Source organism: Symphodus melops, assembly GCF_947650265.1.
Source record: "Symphodus melops genome assembly, chromosome: 15".
Classification (NCBI taxonomy): Eukaryota; Metazoa; Chordata; class Actinopteri; order Labriformes; family Labridae; genus Symphodus; species Symphodus melops.
This window is the reverse complement of record NC_136705.1, coordinates 17,449,333-17,476,024: the sequence shown is the minus strand read 5'-3', so window position 1 is coordinate 17,476,024 and position 26,692 is coordinate 17,449,333. Positions and strand designations below refer to the sequence as shown.

The window sequence follows — 26,692 nt, the reverse complement described above, 5'->3', positions numbered from 1 at the left end:
TGTTCTGTTTGTTTCCTTGTGTTGATTGTTTCCCTTTGTGTGTTTTAATGTTTCATAGTCTTGTGCTTACTTTAGTCTTAAGTGTGTTTCTCTGTGTCCTCCTATGTTGCCTGTTAGTTTAATTCCTGTTTTGTGTTTTAAGTCTAGTCTTTAGTGTTTCCTGTTTGTGTTTCCCGCCTTTGTGATTACCCTGATTGTCCTCACCTGTCTCGTCAGTCTTCCCTGCGTCTGATTACCCCTTGTCTATTTAGTCTCTGTGTTTTCCTCAGTTTCTTGTCGGTTCATTGTCTTTGGTTGCTGTCGTTTGCCTCCTGAACCCTGCTGTTGGATTATTTGGATGTTCTCTGTTCCTTTTGGATTTAGTTTTTGAGTAAGTTTTGCCTTTTGTTTAAATAAATCTTTTGTTTTTTCTGCACCTGGGTCCTTCTCCCTGTTTTCTGCTCGAACCCATGACAGTGGGCTAGTGCACACAAGAGAACAAGCAGGGAGGCATGATTAGTTCTTCAAATTGTTACCTCGTGGCAGATAACGTATTTACAAGCTTAAAACTGCGACAGATGTTGATTTTCTATGTTCATTTTTTAGAGCATGAATTACTCATTTCTGTCAGGACCTAAAGACAATTTTAACCAAAATCTTAAAAAATATATCTGGAAAAAAAATAACCAATCTGAGTCATTTTCCAGACCTCTTGTGTGTGAAGTCTTAATGTTGTTCCTATTGATTTCCAAGACTGTATTGCAAATGTAGTCCTTATTGCATACCTCTGATTGAATTGGTGTAATGCCCTGTAACGAAAAGCGTTGACACATCATGAAGCCATAAACTTTTAAGAAATTTAAAGAAATCAATAAATAATAAGACTCTGGCAAAATCAATACTTCCTGTTTCCAGTGAAGTACATTAATATCTCCTCTACTCTCTTTCTCTCATTGTCTCTAGACTTCTCCCTGTCGTCATTTCATTTTCTCTCCATTCTCAGTTTCTCATTAAAACTGCTGCCCTGTTGGCTCTTTCATCTCCTCTGTCCCACTCAACACACACACACACACACACACACACACACGCACGCACGCACACACACACGTGCAGCCACACACACGTGCAGCCACACACCACTTCTCCTTTCCTTCTTTCCATTCAGCCCCCTTCATCACCTCTAATAAACAATGTGCAAGATGTATGAAAGTATCAGGGGGGTAGAAGACATCCAATTAAAAGCACAATGTATGATTATTTCACAGCTCTCCCTCTCCGCTGTGTCCAGAAGCCCTTCAGATTATATAACAGCTCTGTGTCAACACAGCCAGCCAGCCTGTGGAGGACAAGTTGTGGGGGTCTTCTTTCTCTGCCGATGATGCAGCTCAGCGACTCTGGACTTTCCCCAGCAGCTTGCGTACTACTCCTCACTCCTCCTCTGTCTCCTCCTCCTCCTCCTCATCCTTCTTCCTTTCGCCATATCCACCCACCCATCCACCCACCAGCCCACCCTCTCCCGGTCTCTCTCTTACACACACATACACACATACGCTCAATCACGAATGCACAAGGATTGCAGCAACAGCAGCAGCAGCACCGCGAGATGGAGATCTCCCCTGCATGTGTGAGTGCCTATTCCCGGTGAGTGCAGGGGGGACGAGAGCGAATGAGTGTCAGTAATGCTTTGAATGAGCAGGGGAGAAAAAGAGGGGGGGGGAGGAAAGTATAAAACAGAAGGGGGGGGTTTCAGTGAGGACCTGATGAGGTTTTGAGTGAATGTCTTTCTGCTTTTTCCCCATTCCGATAACCTGAATCTTTGCCGGATGTGTCACAACTCCTCCAGCTGTCACCGCACCGGCTGCCTCTCACTCTGTCCTCCCGCAGCCAGTGAGAGCTGCTCCAGTGGCTGGATGGTCCCCTGGTGCCCGCTGAATACATGGATGAACACCGGCTCTACAAGGGATCTGCGCTTTCTTGTCCTTTGCACCTCTGATCTGTTTCTCAAGGTAAGAAGTATGCACCTTTTTTTTTTTTTTTTTTTTTTTTTTTTGGAGTTGCATTGCAGAAAGAGTGGAGGATATACCTGATCTCCCCTTAATTCATTCAAAGTGGATATCTCAAGCATGCATCAATTAGGACAAAATATTGTTTAAAGTCTCTGGTTAGTGATACATACATGTGTATGATCCCTGCATGCATAAGCTATGGGTACATCAGGGAACGGGGTGGGGGTGATGGGGGGAATTTCAGCATCCAAGCACTGAAAGGTTTAATGACTAATCAGAAGGGCACGTCAAAGGTTTTTCTTTGCAGTTTATAAGACAGATGATGTAATTTCACTTTGATTTATACACTTTATCATAATGCGTTCCTTTGCTGCCTTTGACAGACATGCAGTGTTTATCTGATGAGGCTGGTTCTCAGGATTGCCGTACTGTAAAAAAAAAAAAAAAAAATTGTCCTGGATTAATAGTGAAGAATATTGATGATAGATCACTTATGAACTGTTGTATTCTGTGCCGTGAGAGCCTGTCGGAATGATGTGCATCAGATTCTATATTATGACAACATTTGTATGCTGCGAATGATGTGCTCCTCAAGGCTGAATTTGATGAGCGATGGATTTTGGTCTTATCATGACTAATGACATGTGTGATACGGGAAACTCTCGAGTACTGCATCACACAGAGAGCTGCACTTCTATATCCCCCCCCCCCCCCCTCTCTCTCTCTCTCTCTCTTTCTGTCCCTCTATTTCCAACACGTCATCGCTTGTTCACCCAAATGTACAGGAAACACACACAGGGCACAGCTCAAAGGTGCCAAACACACTGAGGCTTGTCCTTCTCAGCATCTTTTTCACTCACTGTATGAATCATCTCCTACATTACACCCCAGTTAATCATCAGTAAAACCTGAGTACACATGTATGCCAGTAGCCCAGCCCTTTATTAATCAATGAACTCATCAGGGTGATGCACTATAGATGTAATCTGTAAAGTGTTGAAGCCTGGACCAGCCTGTCTGATCCATTATTTTATATAAAAAAAAGATCCACACACGAGCAGGACATCATGTGATCAAACACAAAAAAACTCCCTTCTGCATATCAGCCTGTCCAAACTTCCTCATCTCAAAGATCTATTTCACAGCCAGTGCTCTCATGGAGGCGATACAGGGGATGGCAGCATTTTTAAAAACCTCCAACTATTCCACATAACAGGCGAGTGCTGCCCAGTGATACATTTTTTAAGCCAATGTCATAAAGCAAACTTTCACAGGTGTACCCGGCAGCCCCGGATGGATACAGATAGCTGTGGTCGACAGCTGGAAAAAGGTGTGTGTGTGTGTGTGTGTGTGTGTGTGTGTGTGTGTGTGTGTGTGTGTGTGTGTGTGTGTGTGTGTGTGTGTGTGTGTGTGTGTGTGTGTGTGTGTGTGTGTGTGTGTGTGTGTGTGTGTGTGTGTGTGTGTGTGTGTGTGTGTGTGTGTGTGTGTGTGTGTGTGTGTGTGTGTGTGTGTGTGATAGAGACAGAGAAGCTCTCAAAACTGTCTGTGCTTGTTTTTTTCAAAAAGTGGAGAAAGGACAATACGAGAATCTTTGACCAAAAGGGGCTTACAGTCAGAAGGAAGGCGTTCATGCTGTTTGGTGATCAAGATTGCTGTGTATGGGCTGAATTTATACTATGTCAAGAAAGTTCCTGTAAGCCAACACAAAACATCAGTGGGGGGAAAAAAAAAGTATTCTAACCTATTTTTATGGACTTCATGCAACTACAATGGAAAATGTTTTATTGTACATTAACAATGCACACACAGGACGGTTACAAGGACAAAAGAGCACAGCATCCAACTGTATCTTAAACTTGACGTGCACTTGTGTTTTAGCACTTATACATCAAATAATGAGCTGTTGCATGAAAGAACGTCCCATGTTTATGATGCAGTCAATTGGTAGAGATGGTGCAGTGGAGGTAACTGTGTTTGAGGAGTGGGAGGATGTCATAATAACATTACTTAACCATTAATGAGAGTGGCTAGACAGTGATATCCTATATGTAAATATCCTGCAGATGCACTTCAGTAATTATGGCGTTGACGCGAGCTGACAAGGATGTAAGGCGATCCGAGCAAAGCTGTCTCTTTCCTCCGTGCTTTGCGAGAGGCATAAATCATGAGTCAGCAGTGTTGTGTGGACCAGTTATTGCATGGAAAACGGATCCGACCCCTCTTTTAACGTTCTTTACAAACAGCCACATTTCTGCAACATTGTGGTTGTGATAAATCAATCACGATACTGTAGCTAACAATGATTTTTTTATTTTTTTATTTGCTCATGCACGCAGCATTTTAGCGTGAATAACTGAAGGGCAATTGGAACAGACAACGTGGTCTGCCAGGCTACATAAGGAGATTTCAGAGGATTACTTTTGCAATTTTAGAGTCAATGCATTATTCATAATCCTTTGGATAGCTGAGGCCAAATCAGGGAAGGACCTCAGGTCATTAGCAGAGATATAGCTTGCTTTGAGTAGAGGAGGAGGAGGAGTAGAAAGGAGGCGACGAGGCAAAGGAGATTCTCACTCAACTATCTGAAGACATCCGCGTGTCGCATCAGCCTCGTTCTCACTCTCTGACTTCCAACGAGTCACTGAGGAGCTTTTCTTCATCCCCTTTGTGTGAATTACCATTTAGCTGCTTTACATGCCTTACATGGCAGCATAAGAAATTGTACGCTCATAGAGAAGACTTCCTGCAGATGTGATTACCTTTTCAGTGGTGTGAGATTGCTATTTCTGAGTGTGTGAAATAGTATGATCCCATGTGAATCAGCCTCGAACAAATTCTTTTTATCCGAGCAACCACTTCCGACAAACAACTTACGCTAAATCAAAGTGCTTACTAAGCTATGTTTCAGAACAAATACCACCCCCAATGAAACGCTGCTGCTCCAAATTCAAAAACAACTGTGTGTAAATTCATGACACAGCACACCATATTGTTGGAGTATAATGAGATTGAGTTAGTTGCCTGTGGTTTTTTTTCCTCGTCTGACACTGAATACAGTGTGGTGACTATAGTGACACCAGAAGCTGTTGGGAATGTGGAATGCAGTTTTATTTATTTGTACATTTTATTAATAGTTTGACCGAAGGGTGAGGTAACATGGTTTTATTATCGGTCCTTTTCTTTTGTGTTTTAACACACACTCCTTAAGATGAGTGACCAAAAAGGCAAGCACATAAATATTACACACAAGATATCCCAAAAACATGCATGTAGATGCGTGAAAAAACAACAAACATGCCAATATTACGATGGCAACATTTTAAAAGACTTAAGGAAACAGGCTTGAAATTCAAAAATGGGCAAAAAGTGTAAAAAACAAAAAAAAATTGCTATTACAGACCTTTTTAAAAGGTTTGCTGCGAAAGTCATAATAATGTGTTGATGGTGGCGAATTGAGAAACAATGTGAGTGAAAATCATTTCAAAGACTTTTCAACCAAAAGAAGAGTCAAATCAAGGGTTATAGAAACCCCCTGGTTTGTTGGAGCCTGTTTGCAACCATCAGCTACATGAATGTATGTAGGAAAATGTAAAAGTAGGGCTACATGATACCGTAATAAAAAATGGATATATAAATATCCTTACTTAGCATGTCTAAATATTAAAAGGGCTATATGTAACTGGCATGCTCATGCATACATGAGCGAGCATATTTATTGGCCGCAAAATTCACATGGTCTAGAGGAATTATCTTCGCTGTGAGTCTGTGTTGAGCTTGAGGCCGGTCATTCATTTGTAATAACAGATTCCTTCTTAGTTTCATTCTCCATCCACAACAACTGTTGCTTTGTGAGGAGGACGTTGAGAACGTACACAGGACGTCACTTCCTGCAGCTTTTGTGGAAAATTCAACCTGGGTTCGTCAAAAAATGTTTAAAAAAAGTTTATACAGGCAACACAGATAAACAGCGAATGTCTCATTTTGAACATGTTAACCTTTCTCTGACTAATAGGCAATAACACATGATTTAATTGGGTGACAAAGTCACATATAGCCCCTTTAAGAACATGATAAAGATTATATGAACTAACACCACATGTGTTTAGTCTGTTGTTTAGATATACATTTAACAAAGATCACTTTTAATCTTAGGGAGTTTAAGTCTTTTATCTGCCCTCAAAGCCTCTTTCCTTTTGTTGCTATGATTGGTTCTGGCCTCTGATGGTGACTCTAAGTGATCCCTTAACTTAAATTCATTAAATGACATTTTACTATGAATTCACTCTTTAGCTCTTTCAGGGACTTGTTGGTGTGGACTCTCAAACAGGAAGTCACTGATTTAATAATTGACCAAATGAAATCTCATTATTATGTTGATTGGTTGCCACTTTTGACCACTTCTTACAAAGGATGTCACGCCTGTTTTTTTTTTCTCGTAAGATTATACTTTTCTTTTTTTTTCTTTTTTTTTTCTTTTTTGCCTTCATTTCAGACTATGGACAAAGTAAAGACAACTGGGAGAGAGTGGGGAGTGACATGAAGGAAAGCGGAGGTTTGATTCGAACCGAGGCTGCCTGCTTGAGGGACTGCAGAGTTTGTTCTTGGGGTGCGAACTAATCGCGATGCCACCTGCACTCCATGTACTGCTGCAAATATAGTGTAGATATCTGCTTGACATTTTGGATTCTTTTTGAAACAAAAAGCTCACATCTATGACTATTAGTTACCTCACATAACACTCCACTGTACATGTACTGCAAATAAAGCCCCAATAGGACACTGTCATTACCTGTGATAGAAGCAGGTGACACATAGATACTGCATGCACAGAGGTTAATAGTGTGTGCTCTGAAGAGGTGCTCTACTGTGATATCACAATGTCCTTTCTTGTACATTAATCATCAAAAACAAGACACTGGCACATTTTTTTCTCCATGCACTAAATAAGTAGCAGCATAACGTGTTTTGGGTCATTTGCTTGGCATTGCAAACCTGAGATGTGACTATTGCACATGGGAACATCACAGCGGCAAAAATGAAAGCTTCTATTTTTCAGCCCTTTCAGTGTGTTCTTTCTTCAGGGTTGCACACTCGCGATTACGTCACAGGTACTCTCCGTGCTCTGCATCTGTAGTTTGATGGTAGATGAAAATGAACGTTAATCGAATCTACCCTTGCTTTTCCTTCTTACAAATTTCATGGGAGCTGTGAAAGTGACAGTAAGGAAATGTCTCCTCAGTATAAATTTCCCCACTAGGACAATTACATTGATGGATTTACAATGTCTGCGGCTGATAAAACATGATTACTTTCGGAGAAGCTGCGACACCATGAATAGCTGGCTTTCTGTGTTCTAATAAATGATTCATTGGAGTTTATTTATCGCGTGGTGTCTTGTCATATGAAAATGATTAACCAGCTCTCTTTCTGATGTTTCCTTTCAACCATATCAGACATCATTTCATTTCCTTGTTTTGCTTGATATATTTCATGCTCTAGCTATGAAATTTGTTTCACTATGGATGAAACAGAAAATGCAGTATTTCTCATTTCATTATATGGACCTTAATTTCAAACTCAAACTTTGCAACCAGCCAAAAAAAAAAAAAAAAGTTGGACTTCTTTTTTTGGATTGAAAGAAATGTCAATCGCATAAAGGCAGTTTGTGATTTATGACTTAATCAATGACGCCATGTCATTAGAAATATGTAAAAACATGAGGAAGGACTTTGTAATAATGACATTGATTATGACGAATGACCCATAAAAAAGATCACCATCTATACAAGAAGCTCACAGTATATTTCTGCATCATTAGTGAGCGTCATTCAAGAGAGATCAGCGATCAACTCACGTTCATCATCCTGCTATAATTACACTTAAAGAAACTGTCACTCATTTTTCAATGTGCTGTTTGATGTTAAAGAAGCCCTCTGGCTCTTATCCACTCCTGACTGCTCCCTTTTGGTGTATTTACACTACAGCAAAGATTCAGCTTCATGTGCATTTAATGACGCTTTTACAATCTTAACTCAAGTTACCAAGGTTGATGAGTGAAAGTGATATGTTTGTTTCTGATTATGCTGCCAACTTCCATGCAGCACTGAGATATCCAATTTACCAAATAAAGTGTCAATAAATTGACTGACAATCAAATCATAATGGCACATTCTCAGCCCACACGAAGTGACACAAGGTATTCCTCCTGCTTTTGTAAACACTGGAACAAACGTCCCTCTGTGCTCAAATCACTGTTGACTTGATGTGTTGGTTTGTATTTCAAATCTATCATATTGTTGTATGTTTTAGAGCTGATATGGAGCTATGTGTCGAAAACCAAAAAGGTAAATAAAAAAACGCAATAGAAACGATCAGGAGATCATGTTATCGTTTGAATAGCTCAATGCCATTCTTTTCCATTATATAAGTTAACTGTTACTGACACAAATGTAAATACAATTACAAAAATACATCAAACACTTTCATTGTCTGTCTGTCTGTTTCTACGTCTTTCATGGTCCATCCAGTTACAATAGATGTCTGGCTGTCTCCAAAATGAGTCTGGTTCTGCACGAGCTTGCTGCTTTTTAAAAGACTGTTGAAAATGCTCATGTTGGATTAATATTGAGCTTTAATAAATAATATATCAGAGAGTATTACCTAGACCAATTCTATATGTGAAATGTCTTGAGAAACGTATGTGATTTGGTTCTTTAAAAAGAAAACTCATACATCGAGTTGAAATTTAAGTCAGATCAGTCTCCCAATGCACTTGGAGTTGATTGATTACACAATCGCAGAGTGTAAACAAATATCTAGTGTCTTGGCTCTGACCTCGTCAGTCTGCTCAGCTCAGCAGAGATTGCGGAGTACTGATAATACAATTCCCCTCGAGGGAATCAGCCTACAGGTGGAAACAGGTGGAGGAATCTAAACCCAGCTATTTAATATTTTGTAAGTGTAGAGTGTTCCTCTGTTAGGGGCTGCAGACCAAGGGAAATATATTCAACACATTTGACTCGTGGGCAAACCGCCAACCACGCCACAGCCACAACGACATGCCTCTAATAATTGTGGCTGAAATATTGTCAAGCAAACTCAGTAAGAATCATAAGAAATATCTTTCCAGATGTTGTGTCGCGCTGATAAGGACCATAAGTGCTCATACAGTAAGCTTAAAGCTGGCAATGAGTGTGACTGAGTCTATCAGCACATAGCCAGAACAGGAGCTCCGCAGTTCAGATGTAATTATGATATGAAGAACAGTACAGCGAGGTGTCACATAAACCCATTGCTTGAGTTGAAACCTTTTACTAATGTACAGTACAGAGTATGATCTGTGTGGACCAAGTTTTTATGTATTATTTGTATTTCAAAGCCCATGCAGGGACAAACATTGCAAATTAGCTTCCGAACTAAATGTGTGTGGCATCCGTTTACTAGCTCCATACTTTTCCATACAATACAATACAAAAAAACATAAAATAAATAAAAACAAATAAATGTAAACGTGACTCTTATATATGTGCAACAAGGGACAATTCCCATTACGCTAAGTTAATGTGCCATAAGCGGGGCAGCAGTTGGGGTTAGATTAATTGAGCGTAGGTGCACGATTCATGAATCACCCTAATTCTGCTTTGATTTGACAGGGAAGCCCAAATATTGACGTTAGCCAAAAGGGACAAAAAGGGAAGGTTGATAAAAGTACAAATTATTTTTAGAATTGCATTAAAAGAATAAATAAGGTGATATTTATACCTTAAGGTCCATAATATACATGTGAACATAAATACATGGTGAGATAAATTACTGATCTGGAGTTTCAGCTATAACACAACATCTCATGGTAAAACTGTGCATGTAGCTTTAAGGTGTTGAAGCTGATGGCTGATAAGAAAGAATCCTTTCTGAAGAGTGGAAGCATGTAGAGCTCATTACAAAATAGTTTCCTGGCAAAAAATGTAAACTTCAGAAAGACAAGCTTTCTCATAAAAACTTTGTAAAGCAGTGGTTGATGTTGGCAGAGTAAGCAAAGAGCTGAGCAGCAGAGGCGTGAGCAGAGCAAAAAAAAAAAAAAGTGGGCGAGGCAAAGAGTTGTGACCATACGTTGGAGGAGCTATTTCAGACACAACTGGTCCTCAAAGTAAGAAAACTACGAAGCAAGAAGAAGTAAAAAGTGACACTCTTTCACTCTCCAAGTTAAAAAATAAGATTAGAAAATAACACATTTCTGTTTATGATGGTCCTTTGAGAAATATTAAAAGGTTAACGCTTCTGTTCATAGACTGTATGGAGGTAAATGGATTACAGGTCAGACGATCAATTAATCAAAGAATCTCCAAACAAATAATCTTAGCCTTCATTGCAATCGATGCAATAAATAGTTGTCTTGAATGGGCTGTCTTTATACACCCCTCTGTAACAGTCTGTATCTCAATAGCAAGGTGGCAACGTCTTATTGGAAGTGTAGGATGTAGAGCTGTCTGCCCTGACCCTGTTGATTCTCCAAATGTTTAAAATGGTGGTATATACATATATTTCATGAGAAAGAACAATCCTATTTCTCTGCTTTGTAACATTGAGATGAAAAAAATAATTTTGAAATTGAGAATACAGAATGAGTCACAAACACCTCTTAGGTGTCTCATCAATCATTTGTGTTATCACTCATAACTGAGAGTTTGACTTGCATATAGAATAATCATTGTAACATTTCTTTTTTCAGAATTGTAACTTTTTGTCAAACATTTTTTATGAATTTAACGTATTACCATGTTTTTAAATTACAGTCTTAAATGGTGAGAAATCCAGCTCATCGACTAAAGTATATAATCAGAGTGATTATTGATCGTATTCCCACTGGTTAACTGAGTGGTGCACAAACTCAGATTTCCTTCTCTTTTATCTTTTTCAGGAAATATGGTGAGCAAAGAGGACACCAAAAGCATTGTTCTCTCAAATTCCGATGATTCAGATTCAGACACAGGCCCATCACACAGTCTTGACACACAGTCTGGACAAGATTCAGGCAAGCAGCAGGTGAAAAAGAGAAACAAGGCTTTACAAGTGCGTTTTAAGGATATCTGTGAAGCCCAGAATGAGTTTCGGGGAAGACGCTCCAGATCCATTTCAAGTAAAGTGACTCACAGAAAATACATGACCATGCCTGCACGACGCTCCATTCCAAACGTCACCAAGAGTACTGGTGTCCAGACATCGCCGGACCTCACTAAGCGATACAAGACTTTTCCTTTTGAGAGGAAAAAAGGACATACTTTCAAACATACTGCTTTGGTGGAAGATTACAAAGGACAGAATAATGGTTTTTTGAGTGATGTAAAGACAGGAGGAGAGGACAGACAGCCTGTTGGGGAGTCCTCTAAGTGCAAGGGAAAGATTGTGGGGCAGACAAAAGCACTGCTTCACCACACTGATGACAGCAGTGATACAGAGGATTTGCTTTCTAGTGCCAACTGTGTGGATGGACCCTCTTGTCCAGACTCTTCGCATTTCTCAGAGGAGTGCCATCCGTGTAGCCCTCCTTCCAAAAGACAACCGGACTTCGAGGTTTGTGGGACACGGACCAAACACAAAGGATTATCCAAAGAAGACATGGATGCCAGCACATCCTCAAAACGTCAACTGGCTGACTCAGAGTTTTCACGGGACAAGTCAAGGGGAATGGGCCCCGTTGCGTGGAACTCTTTAACGCAGGTGGATTCGTTAGGAAGCCCGTCTTTGAGCTGTAAACGGAAAAAGGGTACACAGCTAAATGAGCAGCAGTCACAGACACTTCCCCATAGTGCCAAATGTTCTGTACAGTCACAAGGGCAATGTCGGACAAGGCATGTGTCAGCCTCCTCTAAACTCCAACAAACAGTTGGGGGGGAAGAGGGCTTTCCTCCGAGAGACAAGGTAGCCCGAGGCATGGGGAGCAGCCAGCAGATAATGCCCTTATCTGGAGACAAGGATATCAAAGCACAGCTGCAGGCCATGGAGAGCCTCATAAACTCAAGCCAGGAGACCATCAAGGTCTTACTCGGAGTTATTCAGGAACTGGAGAAAGGTGAAGCACACAGAGAGGGGTGAGTACAGTGCGCCTTACAGTGCAGACCTTGTACATGCAACCAATACACTCTACATTTCACAGTGTGCTGCAGTGTGTGCTGAAGGGGATTGCTATGATAAAAGCAAGGTCAGGCAAATTTATTAATAAAATACAGTTTACCTTTGGTTTGTCTGAAGATACATTTTGGATTGAACCTACGAGATTGTTTAAAAGAATTGCTTTTGTTTTCTGCCTGGTTTACCTTTTAGCAATGTCAATGAATTACCAGATTTAGCGGGAAAATGGGTATTCATGCAGTGGTGTTTTAAGCAATAACAATGATAGAATAAACTGCGAAACAAAGAGATTTTTTTAAAAAGATAAATAAATGATTTTCAACCAAGCTTAAAAGTTAAAAACTACATGAGCAACTCAGGCTCTTAGGCATAGGGACATGTTGATTTTACTAGCGTGTAAATCCTATGTAAGTAAAGCAAGTAATGTCGTCAGTATTTTAATGTTGACATTAACTAAAATACTTGAAAAATACAAATTCAGACATCAATAAGTAGCATGATAAAGGGTCAGGGGTCAATGGGGGTTTTTTTTACTCAATGAGCATTACAAGCGAATTTAATAGATACTGACTGTGTTGGTATGATTTGATATGAAAAACTACTGACATCATGTAACTGACATCATGTAACTCATGTCACTGCAATCTGTAATCAATCTGATAAAAATGTTCAACTTGAAGAGGGAGTAAGACTACAACTCTGAGGATTATAAAGTAATACTGCCAGCACTGCTAAAAACAAAATAAGTAGTGTGATAAGATTATCACAGATAAAGTTTCTAATGGGGCCTTTAAACAACAACTCATGTACAAATTTCCTCCCTGGGTAATTTAAATGGATGAGCAAATCTGCTTGGATGCAAAAACTATTGTGCTTCCAAGGAATCTTTATGTGCCAAATTCTTAAGATAACGTATCGGTGGAGGAGAATATGCTAAGATGGCTGTATAAAGTCCCCAAGCCATGTCCGCAGTCAGACACAGTGTAATTGTAACACTTACAGTAATGCACTCCATCTCTTAAACCCACTGCAACCCAAAGCAAATTGTGTTTAAATCTTATCCATATCTATTGAAGAACAAGGCACCCTTGTGTGGCTCGGTGGAACTTTGTTTTAAAGGCCCAATTAGTGCAGCCTCATAACACTTTGCCTTTCATCTCCACAAAACTGTGCCTGCTATAGTGGCTCCACTCTGTTGTGTGCTCTATCTGCACTATTACAATAGTGCAGTTTAAGGATGCAAAGCCTGCTTTTCTATAGTATGCTCCCAAATGCCCTTCATTGCATGGTAGAACTGTCAGACAGCCTTCTTTTAAATGCACTTTGATACTAACTGAAAGCCTCCCTGTTCTTATCTATAACAAATATATGTTGTTCAGGGAGTTTTTTAAACAACTCGTTTTAGTTAAAATGCATTGACGAAAGAGAAAAGTCCACGTAGCAAATTTTGTGAAGACACTTTATTTATAATCTCCACTACCCTGTTCACGTTGGAAAAGTAAAGGTGCTTTACTTTATTGCAACATGACAATAGATTTCCTCCAAAAGTCCAAGACGAACTCTAAACATGTCTAGGGTTGTAATCTGTTTCACATCTCCCCACATTTTAAAGAAGCCACATTATATACGGACATTGCATGACTTGCCTTCTGTTTCACTTCTCGTAAGGTTTCCCAGTTTTGCAGTTATGACATATTGGGTTATTGACACTTAATTCTTGATGTGAGCACCACTAAACTGCATACATGTAATATAATAGTTCCTCTAGTTTCATTAATTCCTCAGTTATGTTATCTCAAAAACCCTAACTTGCTTGTATGCTTTATCTTAATCTAAGTGTGGTTGTAGAAAAGATAGAAAACACTTTGTAGTTTTACAGAGAAGTAAGCAATGTATCACTAAGACATCCTCAACAATATTAAGGTATACACTTGTTTTCGAGATGGTACAAGAAATGGCTCATGCAGGTTTCTGCTGTCTGTATGCGAAACTATAAACATGTCCATTACCATATATAGGAGGATCTGACCGTACTGTAGCTTTACAGGTCATCATAAATAATATACAAGAGAGTAAGGAAAGTGTTCAGGCAAGCAGAATAATGGTCAAGTAGGCTGGGGTGGGGGATGGACAGTGAAACAGGACTGACAAAGACAGGACATCTCCTCGGACAGCTGACGTGTGCAAACAACACAGCTGTGACTCCCTGCCAACAGACATCAATGCTTTACCATGAATAGGAAAAAGTGTTTTGTTTCTGTCATGTTTACACAGTGATTATAAGTTTAGGTTAACACGCTTTGATTATTAGAGCAAAGCTTTTTAAAGGTTGCACTTGAAAAGCCAGGCAGCAGCACAGCACCAACATAGACCTCATCTGCGCAGTGAGTTACTGTCCTTGCTCACAGCTGTTCAAAGAGACTTCATTTGAGAACCGGGCAGGATGGATGAACTGGCTGACCTTGAGCTCCCATCAGCATTTTCGATCCACACAGAGGCTGTTCTTTTTCGCCCCGATGAGGTCACCTCTCATGTCACCGGGAAAAGACGAGGTCTGACCCCTCCTCATGTCATCCTACGGGGCGAAGGGCTACCGTGACAGCAAGCAATTACATATGTGCCACTAATACAGCCCCTCCCATCGTCCTCTTACTACTGCAGAGTGCCACTGCATGCAGGGACGTATAGCCTGAATAACAAAATGAACACCTGCATCTTTATGTAAGCTGATGCAGGCAATGGGCATGAAAACAGGCTAAATGAGAGACAGGGATCGTAAAAAAAAAGGTTAATTAATGTGTCCTCCTTGACATATGCACTCATAAGCTTCTGTTCGGCCTCAAGAGATAGTTTAAGTTGGTCCTTTGCGGAGGTCGTTCAACATAACAAATTGCAACTCCTTTAAAGACAGCAGACCCTCAGGGCTTTGTACCTATGCGATGAACAAAGCAGCTGCAGTTTGTCTTGTTGATTCGTTTTTTGGAATCCTTGATGCTTATTGTGTCTGTAGAAAATTGAGTTGGATGAAAAATGCTGAAAAGGTGCAGGGCAGAATGTAAGGACATTGATTTTTCATTACACATGACTCATGCAGCATTTAGCTGCTACTTACTTCCTATTCCCTATATAATAGAAACAGAACATATTTCAAACTAAGTCATGGCAAAGCAAAGTAATCCCATTATGTAAAGTCAGCAAGTCTGTACACTTTATTAGCCATATCTGAGAGGACTGCAGGATCAGAGTTCCTGCTGCATTCTCAACTGAGAGGAATAAACAACACGGGGTAAAAAAAAGAAAAAAGAAAAAGGCAGAACAAATCAAGCTGATAGCTGTTGCCCACAGGTGTTGGAATATGAAGCTGAAGCATATCACTGGAGATCACATACCTTTTCATCTCTCTGTTCACAGGCTCTCCTACCGAACAGGGCAAGACACAGCAAATTGTGACACTTGTCGAAACAGCGCATGCATCATTTACAGGTGGGCCCTTTTCACTGCCAGTCTCATTAATGCTGCATTAAATGCTGTTTCTGTGTGGTTATTTAGTTCTGTTGGAAAGAGATGTGTTAAGAGGTTTTTGGTGCATATAATGTACACATGAAATGTTGCCCCATGTTTTTTTTCTACAATAGATGAAGAAATAAATAATACCTCCAGTATCATTTCCAATGGCCTCCCTCTCACGAATAAGTATTCACACACAGCAGGGGGAAGTGTATTAGATATGATAAAAAATATAGCTGACCCTGTCAAAGAATGTATGATGACCCTGTATTTAATCAGGTCCCATTGTTTGTGTTTTTAATTACTTCTAAGGACAGCTCAATTAAAAAAGTATCTCTCTGTAAATGTGCATGTGTTGGCAATCCAATCAAAAAAAAAAACCTAAGTCTTACAAAACATATAAAGACTTTATGTTGTGTATGTGTTCTCATATGTTCACAGCTGACAAATGGCTCAGAAGCAGGTGTAACCTTTTGTCATTTGTCACTTGGAACCACAAGCCGCTGCTGCTGAAACCCCCTGTTACATTTAGCTCTCAAAGAAAAAACAAGCAGCTGCTTGATCGAATAGAATACACATTTATACAGAAGGGATTTATAGTTTCCCCCCCCCAAGAGCCACAAATGTACACATTCTAGGTGTAGCTATTGTTTCCTTTTTGGATATGAAAGTTTGCTACAGTAAAGGGATCTTCAGAACTTCTGGTTTTATTCTTCTCTGTTTATATCATAGCATCTGAACCGCAAAGGAGAACGCTCTAAAAGCTCAAACGGGCTTCCCAATCTGCTGTCCTTTTTTGACTTCTTTTTCTGTTAAATTTTAAACAGAGATTACTAATTCCTATGGACACATACCTGTGAAAACATTTCTACTTCAGAGAGCAGGGGAAAAACAGCATGTCTGGGACAAGGACAGGACACTGTTTTCTAGGATTTTTGCTTTATGTAACATTTTCAAGAGGCCTCTCCCTCTCCTCCCTTGACAAGTGCATTGTGTCAAGCTGACCTAGATTGTGGTGTAAGACCATTGTGGAAAATGAAAAAGCAGGATCTACATTTCATATCAAATATTGGGAGATGAGAAATCTCTCTGCTGCATGCAAGAACCACTTATACAAACAGATTTGTTCTTGAGTGGCACTAAAAAGGCTCTCTCAGCAATTTTCTTGTTGTTTTTTTGAGGGGTTTAGTCAAAGAAATTCCAAAATAGACCAGGCCTACACAAAATATATTCATATAGTCTGCATTTTTCTACAGAGAAATATAATTATGATGTGGAAATTACAAAGCCTTTATCTGGATGGTAACCACTTTTGGTGCACTTAAGAGTGTGATGTCAATAAATGTGTTCCCTTGTTTTTCTCAACGGCCACCAAGTATCATGGATGAAACTATATTTTAGCATCTGCATTCATGTCAAACCACTATTTATTTCTGTTCATGCAGCGACCCGATGGCGACATGTCAATGAAAGCAGTCGTCAGAATTTCTCACTTTTAAGGAATCCCAATACCACTGCTGACAATACGGATAAGGATAATCTTTATTGATCCCCCAATGGGGGAAATTTGGGTGTCACAACAGCTCCAAAAAAACTGTAAAACAGGGAATATAAACAGCATCAAAAAGGAAAAAAAGAACAGCCAATACAATATATAATACTGACCCGAGGTAGAGATTGGCCTTTACAGTAACCTAAATGCTTGAGTAATCATATTATCTAATGAATGAGTCCTCAGTACTCGCTGGTTTTATATTTTTTACAATGACAAAAAAATGGAAAAACAGATCAAAGCCATTACAATTAGGCAGTTGCCATCAGAGAATAAGAGTCGACTCGAGGCAAATTACAGATCACAACTCGGTAGCAGGAACTGATAAAAACTGACTTGAAAATCTTCAGGAGAGGGGAATCAAATATACCAGACCAGAATCACCAAAATATTGGATCTGAGTCAAATTTGTAAATCAAAGATGCTGACAGATGTCAGGAAATTGCTTTCCGGCTGACCTGTTGTCTTACCTAATCTAAGAGATTCTCCAAATCGTTGCCAACCAATCTGGTGAGCCTACCGTTGTGCTAAATGATGTTATTAAAACAGATGGACTTTAACCTAGAATAGACCTTCACCCAGCTGTTCTTACCACTCATCAGATGTTGAAGTAAACAAGGCTACGGTCTGTAATTAAAGAAAAATAGCCCCAGTCTCCCAGACAAGTTGACGGCTCCCTTCTCTTTCTTTGGTCTGACTTGACTAAATTCTGTAATGTCGTTTGGTTAAATAACCATTACTATCTCCATGGTAATGGCCCAGCATCATCTTTGTAAAACTCATGGAATAATCACTATGATTCAAATGTCCCTTAAAGTTTTCAGGGAAATGGAAACCAAGTTCATTGTTGCACTGTAGAGATTAGGATGCATTCTAATGTAAAAAAAGGAGAATGCCATTATCATCCAGCTTGACAGCAATGATTAAAAATAACTGCACTCACCTTTTGAGTGAACTTAAATATCCCTGTTTTGAAGGTGTTGAAGTGTGAATCAGAGGAAACAATATTAAATGTTCAATACTTTTTGTGGAGCTTGATATTACAAAACATTTAGCCCACAATACACCTACAATATTAACAGTCAAAGTTGAGCATAAAAGAGTTAAGGAGATGTTGCTGCCAGCAAATATATGGTAGCTTTAGAGAAGATGATTATGACTTCTGAATGATAAAAATGTCCATGATTCCTGCAAGGACATCAAGTTATCCCTTCAGACATAACAAAAGGAGACCTAACCAGGGTGTTATCTGCGAGTTTGTCTTTCATTTTTGAAACATGTTTCATCTCATTTCTCTATATTATATATAGGAAGACTTTAAGGTGCTGTCTTATGTGTATATTTGTTTATCTATTGATCAAGAATGCCTCCTTATTGATTTATTGTCAGGTGTTAAGCCAGTACTATAACTTAAGTGTGGTTTCCAGTATTGTTGAGAGTGTAGAACTATGTCAATGAATAGTGAATGAGCAAGTGAAGGGTATAATCCATGTTGTGTGATTTTAACCAAAGCTATTGTTTATTCATGTCTTGCTGCAGATAAATGGGGAAATGGAGCATGTTTTTGTTTCTTTGAACATCATAGATGTAACGGCAACATCAATTGTATGGCAGGACCAAGAAGCTGACTGTCTTGGTAAGACCAAGTCTGCCAACTCTGCATTTCAGCGGAGCAGCTTGGCTTAATTAGCAAACTCGGAGGAATTTCTGATGGCAAAAGAAGTGCTTTTATTCTGTTGTAACTAAGCCGGAGCATGTGGTATGCTAATAAAGAGATGCACTCTTCAGAGTTCTAATAATGTGGAAGATTATCTTTTCATCTGTGCTCTGTATCATTAAATAGCCGTTTATTTCAGTTCATCCAACTCGTTCTTTACAGTCATTGAATAGCGCAGAGCTGCAGTTGGCAGGCATGGTTGTAATCTATCACAGTCCTATCTATTGCTGCCAAAGCAATTGTAATAAATATATTAAATTCAACAAATGTTGTTTAATATCTCACAGAGAAACCGGCTGCACAGACCCTTTGCTGGCTGAGTTATGTTTGAAAAAGAAGGAAAAACTTTTCCTTTTTTGTTTCAGTCTGCTCTCTATTTCAGATGTGCTTTTTTCCTGTCATGTAGAACATTCTCACTGCTCAGACCTGCTGTTTGATTCCACCAGCAGTATCCCAGTTATTTTAATAGTCTGTTAATCCAGGGAGTTTAACTGTTGACAGAGTAGCAGTAATCACCTTGCCAGACAAACTGCTCTGTGTGACACCTTGGTGAGGAGGACATGAGTACAGTGAAGCAAATTAAAACAAGCAAATAAAAGCAAGATGGGACCAAAACACCAATTACCCTTCTGAGATAGACAACAACTGCATGTTGCAGCTGTAACCAAGATTAGCAGCCCCAGAGATGTAGCCCTTAATTTCAGTGCAGTCCAGCCTCTCTGGTGTGTCTGATAAATTCCAGACTCTAGCAGCTGCTGAGCTACGGTAGTCAATCTATTGGTCTTATCCAGACTTCAGCTCTCCCCTGACAGTCTCTACAAACCCCTTGTATACTGCAGCATCTCATACATCACTCTTGCAAATAGGGCATGCATAAGGCAAGTGAAAGAAAGGGAGACAGTCTGAATGTATGGACGATAAATTAGGGAAATATCTATAATGATGCTGTCCATCACATCTGGGGATAGAGGGATTATTACAAAGTGCCAGCCAAATTAAACACTTGTTGTTGGTTGCGTTCAGAAAGTCTAGTCATTGACTAGACACATTCCTTGGATGTGTCTAGTCAAACTGCAACTTTAGCCGTTTTCACATAGACTCCTGAAAATATCTAGATAATTTCAGGCGGGGACTGTTCCGGATATTCACCTGACCTGGTTGTTCACATATTCTCCTCACATCGGGAGACTACCCTTGTCAGAAAGGAGGGGAGCTGAGGGTTGGATGAAGCAACAGAATCCGTTATATAATGATAGATAAACTCTTTGCATGTGCAGCAGTCACAGTATAAACATTTCACTCCCCTCTCTCTCTCTCTCTCTCTCTCTCTCTAGGTAAATTCTCCAGGTAATATCCTGTTGCGTTCTCACATCAGCTCACTCAGACTTGCTCTATACTTGCTTCTATAAAGCTTGGGGGCTGGCAAGAGAAACGCCAGGTTAAGTCTGAACGTCTGGTTGTTTGCATTTACACATACAGCTAAATATCAGGAATTTTTCCGAAGTTTTCTGCAAGTGTGAAAGCGCTATTTGAGTTGTATCTGAATTCATTTACACAGGCTTGACTTTCAACATATTACATAAAAAGGTATGTGTGAGGTATTCATCATGTGTTTGGATGGTTTTATCAGGAACAATTGTGTTCTTTTCTGGAATGGCAAAAGCTTAGCCTGTAGAGACTTGGATTAGGAACCAGTTGGTCGCCAGCATCTGAAACAAATATTTTGGCTTCACAATGATGTCCAATATTGGTACCATTTGTTACTGCAACATTTTTTTTAAAAAATGCAAAAACGCCATGACTTTATAGAAAGTCAGAAAAGAGGAAGCTGCATTAGGGTTCGTGTTGATAACAACACCATTTGGAAATTACTGTATATGTAGCCTAGCACTGAGTCCACCGAGGGGAGTCCAGCAGGGAGCCCAGTTTCACAACATGCTCAGATCAAAGCATTAGCGGATTTCAATCTCACCATGCTGTGTTGAATAAGAGCCAGCATTTGAATCAAAGTGTACAATGTAGTGCTTCCAATTTCCCAAACAACGACTTTGAAAAACAGTTAAGTTCAGGGAAAGACAACTGCAACGCAATATGATAAGACGCAAGCAGCTAATTAGCACTTGTGTTGCACGCTGAGATGGCAGAGTTGTGGTTGTTTTGGTGAACGATTGTCAAGATTGCCTTTTTTTGTTTTGTTCTCATTAATGAGATTAGGGTTTTCTCTGTGTCCATGGAGCAGAAAGCCATGTAATAGACAACGGCAATGGCTTTTAAATCTGATATACATGACAGAGGGAGAATTTCTGCATCTGATTTACATAACCTGTGGGGAGTTTCTGCTTCAACTGTTGCCTGTCAGTGGGAGAAATAAGTGTCACTCTCTAGTGATTTCATCTACTGTGCCCCCTCATGTAGTTCTGAAGATGTTACACTATTCTGGGCCTGAACCACTCCTCTTGTCAAGTGGAGATCTCGAACTGTGAATGGCCGAAGGGAGATTCATGGCAGAGAGAACAGAGAGCTGAAGCACGCAGGTATACACTGCGGGATGAATTGAGTATGCCGTGCTAAAAAGACATCTCATCGCAGCAGAATCCCTCCCAGGAGCAACAATCATTGAATGGTGCTCAGCACACCACGGCCGCAGACAAACAAACGGCTCGCCGCTGATCACAGCACCCAGCTACTCACACTGCATAGCTAAAGAGGTGATTAATCTGCTTTGCTGAATGCCCTAGAAAAGCCTCCCTGTCTCCAGCCGCTTCAGTCTGTTTGTGTGTGTACAGATGATCTTAGATATAGGGGGTTTTGTGAGTGGAAGCACATGCTGCCCAGTCCCACCCGCATCGTACGGTGCAGCGCTGCCTCTGGCTTCCCACTGAGGTGTTTGTCCACAGGGCACTGTAATTGCAGTGATCTGCCAAGTGATTAATTGCTTAATAATTGCAGAGGCTATTCTGTGTCGCACTGTGATTCTTCTGCTCGGTGCTTTTTTGTCAAGTCAACATTTTTAAACAGCAGTTGTAAAAGGCACGGACCATTTCAACATAAAACAGAAGATACAAATAGAGATAAAAGCAGGAGAAAATGAAACAATGGATGATATGAATAAGAGATGTAGTAAAACAAGAGCATCAAAACTGCAAGAAACAGCACTTCTGTCCAGATAAGGGCTTCTATGCGAAAAACTGAGTTCCTCATCAGTTGTTCAGCATACTGAACCTGCAAGTGTTTGCTTTCATTTGAAGAGGAAAAATTAACATTAGAAAGGGAAAAAAGTGCAAAGCAGAATCCAACCAGAGGTTTTCTTTTTGATAATACCAAACATGTTTGAAATCATATTTTACAGAGTGTTCCTGGAAGATTAAAGACACACTTCTGTGCCTTTTTTCTATCCTGTTTATCATTTAATCGAACATTGATTCAACGGTAGTTCCAGCCTGCCAAATTCCTATGCAGCCCTCCATCCTGTGTCTCCCCTGAAGGCTTTAATAGAGCTCTGTTCTTAACTGACACTTATCTTAAGGGTGAGGACAGTTCCCGGGATTCATTATGTCACTTTGAGTATAGCATATCCTTCAGCGAACTAATTACGCTGCCCATCAAAGCAGCTCCCACTATCAGGCCGAGCTCTGTGTCTCAACGTCTGTTTGTGTGCTGGCAGACAAGGGGAGGACCGGCATGTTTGACCTTGACGTGTCACAAGTCGACTCTTTTGGCAGCCACTGTTCCCTCTTCTACCTTTAATCCTTTCGACATTGAATGGCAGGGATGAGGTTTGCAAGATGTAGTATTCTCTGTGCTTCCTAAATGTGTTCAGTAATGTTGGCTTTAAAAAAAGAAAATGAAGCAAAAATGCCCCAAAACCCCAAAAAGCAGGCAGGCAGTGTCACTTTGGCAGGAAAACATGTTTCACTCTCTCTACTCTTTATTTCTGCTATGATGCTTTCAAAATTTATTGAGCACTGCGGGAATAAATACATTAACAGCGCTCTACAAATCAATAGTAATAAAGTGGAGGGAGATGGTGGATAATAATGCATTTATCCTTTGCTTGAATACAGGCAGTTAATCAGGGTCTGTTTGGCCTCTCCATGGTTTCATTTGGATGGGATTAAGCCCCACATTTCTCCCAGGCCGCAGAGATTTAATCGGAAAGAGAGTTCAACTACGGTGCCGGGACAAAATCAGTCGATGACCAGCCTGGGATTATGTGCATGTGCTAGTCTGATGTCAGAAGCAACCCACATTCTGGCTCTTTTGGTATGAATATAATCTATGCAGGAAAAGCCCTCTGACTGCATGGGAGAGAAAAAAAATAAAGAGATGATGCAAAGGAACTCTATTACTCGGAGGAGTCTGAAATGTGGATATGTGCTGCAAGAGATATGTGCTGCCAGGGTGTCTACCGGTGCATTTGAATCGTGTGCCTTCCTCCCAGCCTCCATCTGGACATCAGTGGACTGCTAACACAAAAAAAAATAAGGCAAAAACTGAGTCATAGATTTTAAAGCCATGCAAACAACAAACGACTAACTTCAGATAAATAAATTTGTCTTTCCTGTTGAGAAACGTGAAATTTATGTAAACTTGCAAGGTAAAAGCAAATGTGAGGAGGTTTTCATTGGTGAAGGAACAGGCTGAAATGACTATGGTTGTGTCCATATGACCGACAACAACAAACATACCATCATCAAGAATGTCTGTCTCTGCTACCACTCTGCCAACAAGGCATGTCTACAGCAGGCAGACAGGTATTGTCTTTGTTTACATCTTCCAAAGAACAGAGACACTCTGAGTGATACATTTGACAGCAGGGAGTTTTTTATTTTTTCATTTTTTTGTGCTTGAAAATAACAGAAAAAGCACACGGTTTTTTTTGGTTTTTTTCCCACTGGGCTAGCCAAAATCTAGACAAACTGAAAGTTCGCCACAGGATCTTTAAGCCCAATATTCAACTGAAAAAAATCAAAGTATTCTAAAATGCTTTCTCTTGTTTTTGCCTTACAGTGTTGAGCTGGACTTCAAGCTGCAGGAGGACAAGTTACAGCCCCTTATGAAGAGACTTTACCCCCTGGACAGCCGACAATGCCCTGCTCTGCCTTACTCCAATGAAGTGTTCACATCCACCCCCAAACGCAAGTCCAAGACTGAATCCAAAAAGCATGCTCGTTGGAAACTCTGGTTCCTTTGAATCAAACATCACAGCTTTGGAAAAAGCTATTTTGTTGGGCACTTTAATACCCAGTTATCCACCCGGGGAAAAAAATGGATGAAGGAGTATTCAGAGGGAGCAATTAACATAAGAGAATGGGTGGCAACGGAAATCAGTTCATATGGGGTTCTAAATTGAGACTGCGAGATGGGAAAGCAAAAACGAACAAAAAAAACAAACATTTTAATTCTCTCAAACCTTTTTCTGGCATATTCGCTGAAGAGGATTGACACACCTGCAGAAACGAGGTGAGCTTTGAGATACATGTCTGTCTTTTTTAGGAAGGATGTGATGATTCATACATTAGGGATAAATGCAACTTTCACTTTACACTTACTGTATGTCTCCTTAACGCTTCCTCAAATAAAATGCACTTTTTGGTCTGTTTCCCCCCTCAGACCATATTGCTTGGCAACAAGAGGAGGCGCCATGTGGAGGGCCATTTATGACTGAAGCTATAATCTTTGAATGGACATCAGCCCCACCTGCGGCAAAGCACAAACATTTGACTTTTGAGAGAGACATGCGTAAAAAGACAGAAACTACAGTACAGTACATTGCAGTGTGTCAGCGCTGTTCTTATAACCTCGTCTATTCTCTCCTCTTCCTCCTTATCTGTGAACATCCTGCTCAGTTTGTCTGTGTACCTGAACGTCTGCCTGCCTTTGTTAATAACCCCCCCACTGTCTCCTCCCTCTCTTTGTAACTCTTTCCCTTTATCTCTCTCTCTTTCTCCATTTAGCTCACTGTGCAAGCGACCAACTAGCCAGCCAACTTTGCCTCAGCCATTCTGTCGTTTTTCAGTTGGCTACACACTGACACATCATGCTCAGTATCTATATTTCAAAGTATCTTCATCTCTAGCAAAGTACGATGGAATGAACATTGAAAGAAACGTGTTTGAGTTCCCTCCTCTCAAAGCAGGTACAATAATTGAAATGGATAGCTCTTGGCCATGTCCGATTTTTTTAAAAGAAAAATCTAATGTTTTGACTTCTTCTAAGGTAGAATATTTTCTATAAGAACTTATACAATGTTTTGTTTTTATTAACAACAAAAAGTAAAGGCTATTTTGACATTTCTCTTGGAGTCCATGAAGAATCTGCCTTGCTTCTCAGTCACTCATTCTGTCGTGAACTCTTCTTGAGTCATTTGTTTCATGTCTACATTTTAAATGTTGCTATGTATTTTTATTTTTATTTTTTTTATTTTTTTTGTCATTTAGTGGAAAGTTTCATCATGTAAAATGAAGTTTCTTTTTCTCACAGAACACGTTACATTACAGAACGCCAAACGTCTGTCTACCAACCAACATAATCAACTGTGCACTGAACTTGCACGAGTAGAAGGGCTATACACAGTGCTAAAGGAGTATGGTAGCAATCTCACCCCAGAGATGACTTATAGCCTCCAGCTTTGGGCAAGTGCAGAATAAGACAAATACGATAATGTAGCAATGATACTGAATTTGCACGTTGTTACGAAGCAGGTATTTGCCGAATACTTGAAGTAGTTTTAGAACAGCAGCTCTTATATCGGATGTTGTACTGTTAAATGTTCAAGAAATGTCAGGAAGACTCATACTAAGCTCCCCTCATTAGACAGTTGATCACATATATATCAGGTCACCAATGTCCATGCAAAGATCTGTATCTTAAGAAAGTGCAATTCAATGAATATGTGCAATATTATGCATTTTTCTACTGTTTCTACATCACTATTAAATCATTTTCAACTGAAGATGATACAGTGTGCTGCTATTTCTACTGAACACTAGAGGCAATACAGCTGACAAATGGGAAGAGAATGGCTGTCTTGGGTGAAGACATGAGTGAGGACCCAGATGCAGACTAAGAAGAATTTATGTCAACAAAGAGAAAAAGAACTTGGGTTGAAAAAAACCCAAAAACTGGTATTGAAGAATACAGAGGCTGTGTCCGAAATCACAGACTCCAACTGTTGCACTGTTCTCGTTTTGTCATACGTTGATAATAGCCTCATCGCTGTCGCACAATAAACACCCACAGCTCAACACTGCCCATGGATAAATAATAAATAACGTCATGAATTCAGTGATTATTACACTTAGCATGTTTTCACTTAATAATCATAGACTTTCTTTTTACGTCATTATTCATTTATTTGTCGTATACATACAAACTCCATTCATTTTTTTTCCCTCTGCACCATACTGTATGATGATATTTATTACTTGGTTAGTGACCACTGCTTGTACATTACTTTCCATAATGCTGTTTTCAATGGCGGCTGAGACTAATTGGCCCTGAAGTTATGTTTAGAACAATTCTTGTTAAATAAAACAACTAAATCGTAAAATATAATTTTCTAAAAAAAAAAAAAAAAGAAAGAAAAACATTTTCGAAGGCTCTTAAAATGCAAAGTTTACATAAACCTGTTTAATAATGACACGAAGCAGGATGTAGTGCTGTTCTCCTATGTTTAGAATATTAGTTCAAGTGGAAAAACTAAAATTAAAATACAGGAAAAGTTCAAACACTACTCTAACACTTTCTATATGTGACAGTAGAGAGCAGCACCAGGACTGGCTGTAGGCACAGCCAGAGCTG

At 39.9% G+C, this 26,692-nt stretch overlaps 1 protein-coding gene across 1 annotated transcript; it reads left to right on the top strand.

Moving 5' to 3' along the window:
- Positions 1 to 1,250: 1,250 nt before the first annotated feature.
- insyn2ab (inhibitory synaptic factor 2Ab) lies at positions 1,251 to 25,844 on the top strand. The gene is made up of 6 exons (XM_079362539.1): positions 1,251 to 1,620; positions 1,823 to 1,985; positions 10,903 to 12,073; positions 15,525 to 15,596; positions 23,900 to 24,352; positions 24,503 to 25,844. The coding sequence occupies exons 3-5, from the start codon at positions 10,908 to 10,910 to the stop codon at positions 24,081 to 24,083; spliced, it is 1,422 nt and encodes a 473-aa protein (XP_079218665.1). The 5' UTR covers positions 1,251 to 1,620; positions 1,823 to 1,985; positions 10,903 to 10,907; the 3' UTR covers positions 24,084 to 24,352; positions 24,503 to 25,844.
- Positions 25,845 to 26,692: the final 848 nt, after the last annotated feature.

Bases quoted from the DNA above. Each gene is read 5' to 3' on its own strand.
- insyn2ab (XM_079362539.1), top strand. From the start codon at position 10,908: ATGGTGAGCAAAGAGGACACCAAAAGCATTGTTCTCTCAAATTCCGAT. The intron at 12,074-15,524 runs GTGAGTACAGTG...CTCTGTTCACAG, and splicing joins GGTGAAGCACACAGAGAGGG to GCTCTCCTACCGAACAGGGC. The intron at 15,597-23,899 runs GTGGGCCCTTTT...TTTGCCTTACAG, and splicing joins AGCGCATGCATCATTTACAG to TGTTGAGCTGGACTTCAAGC.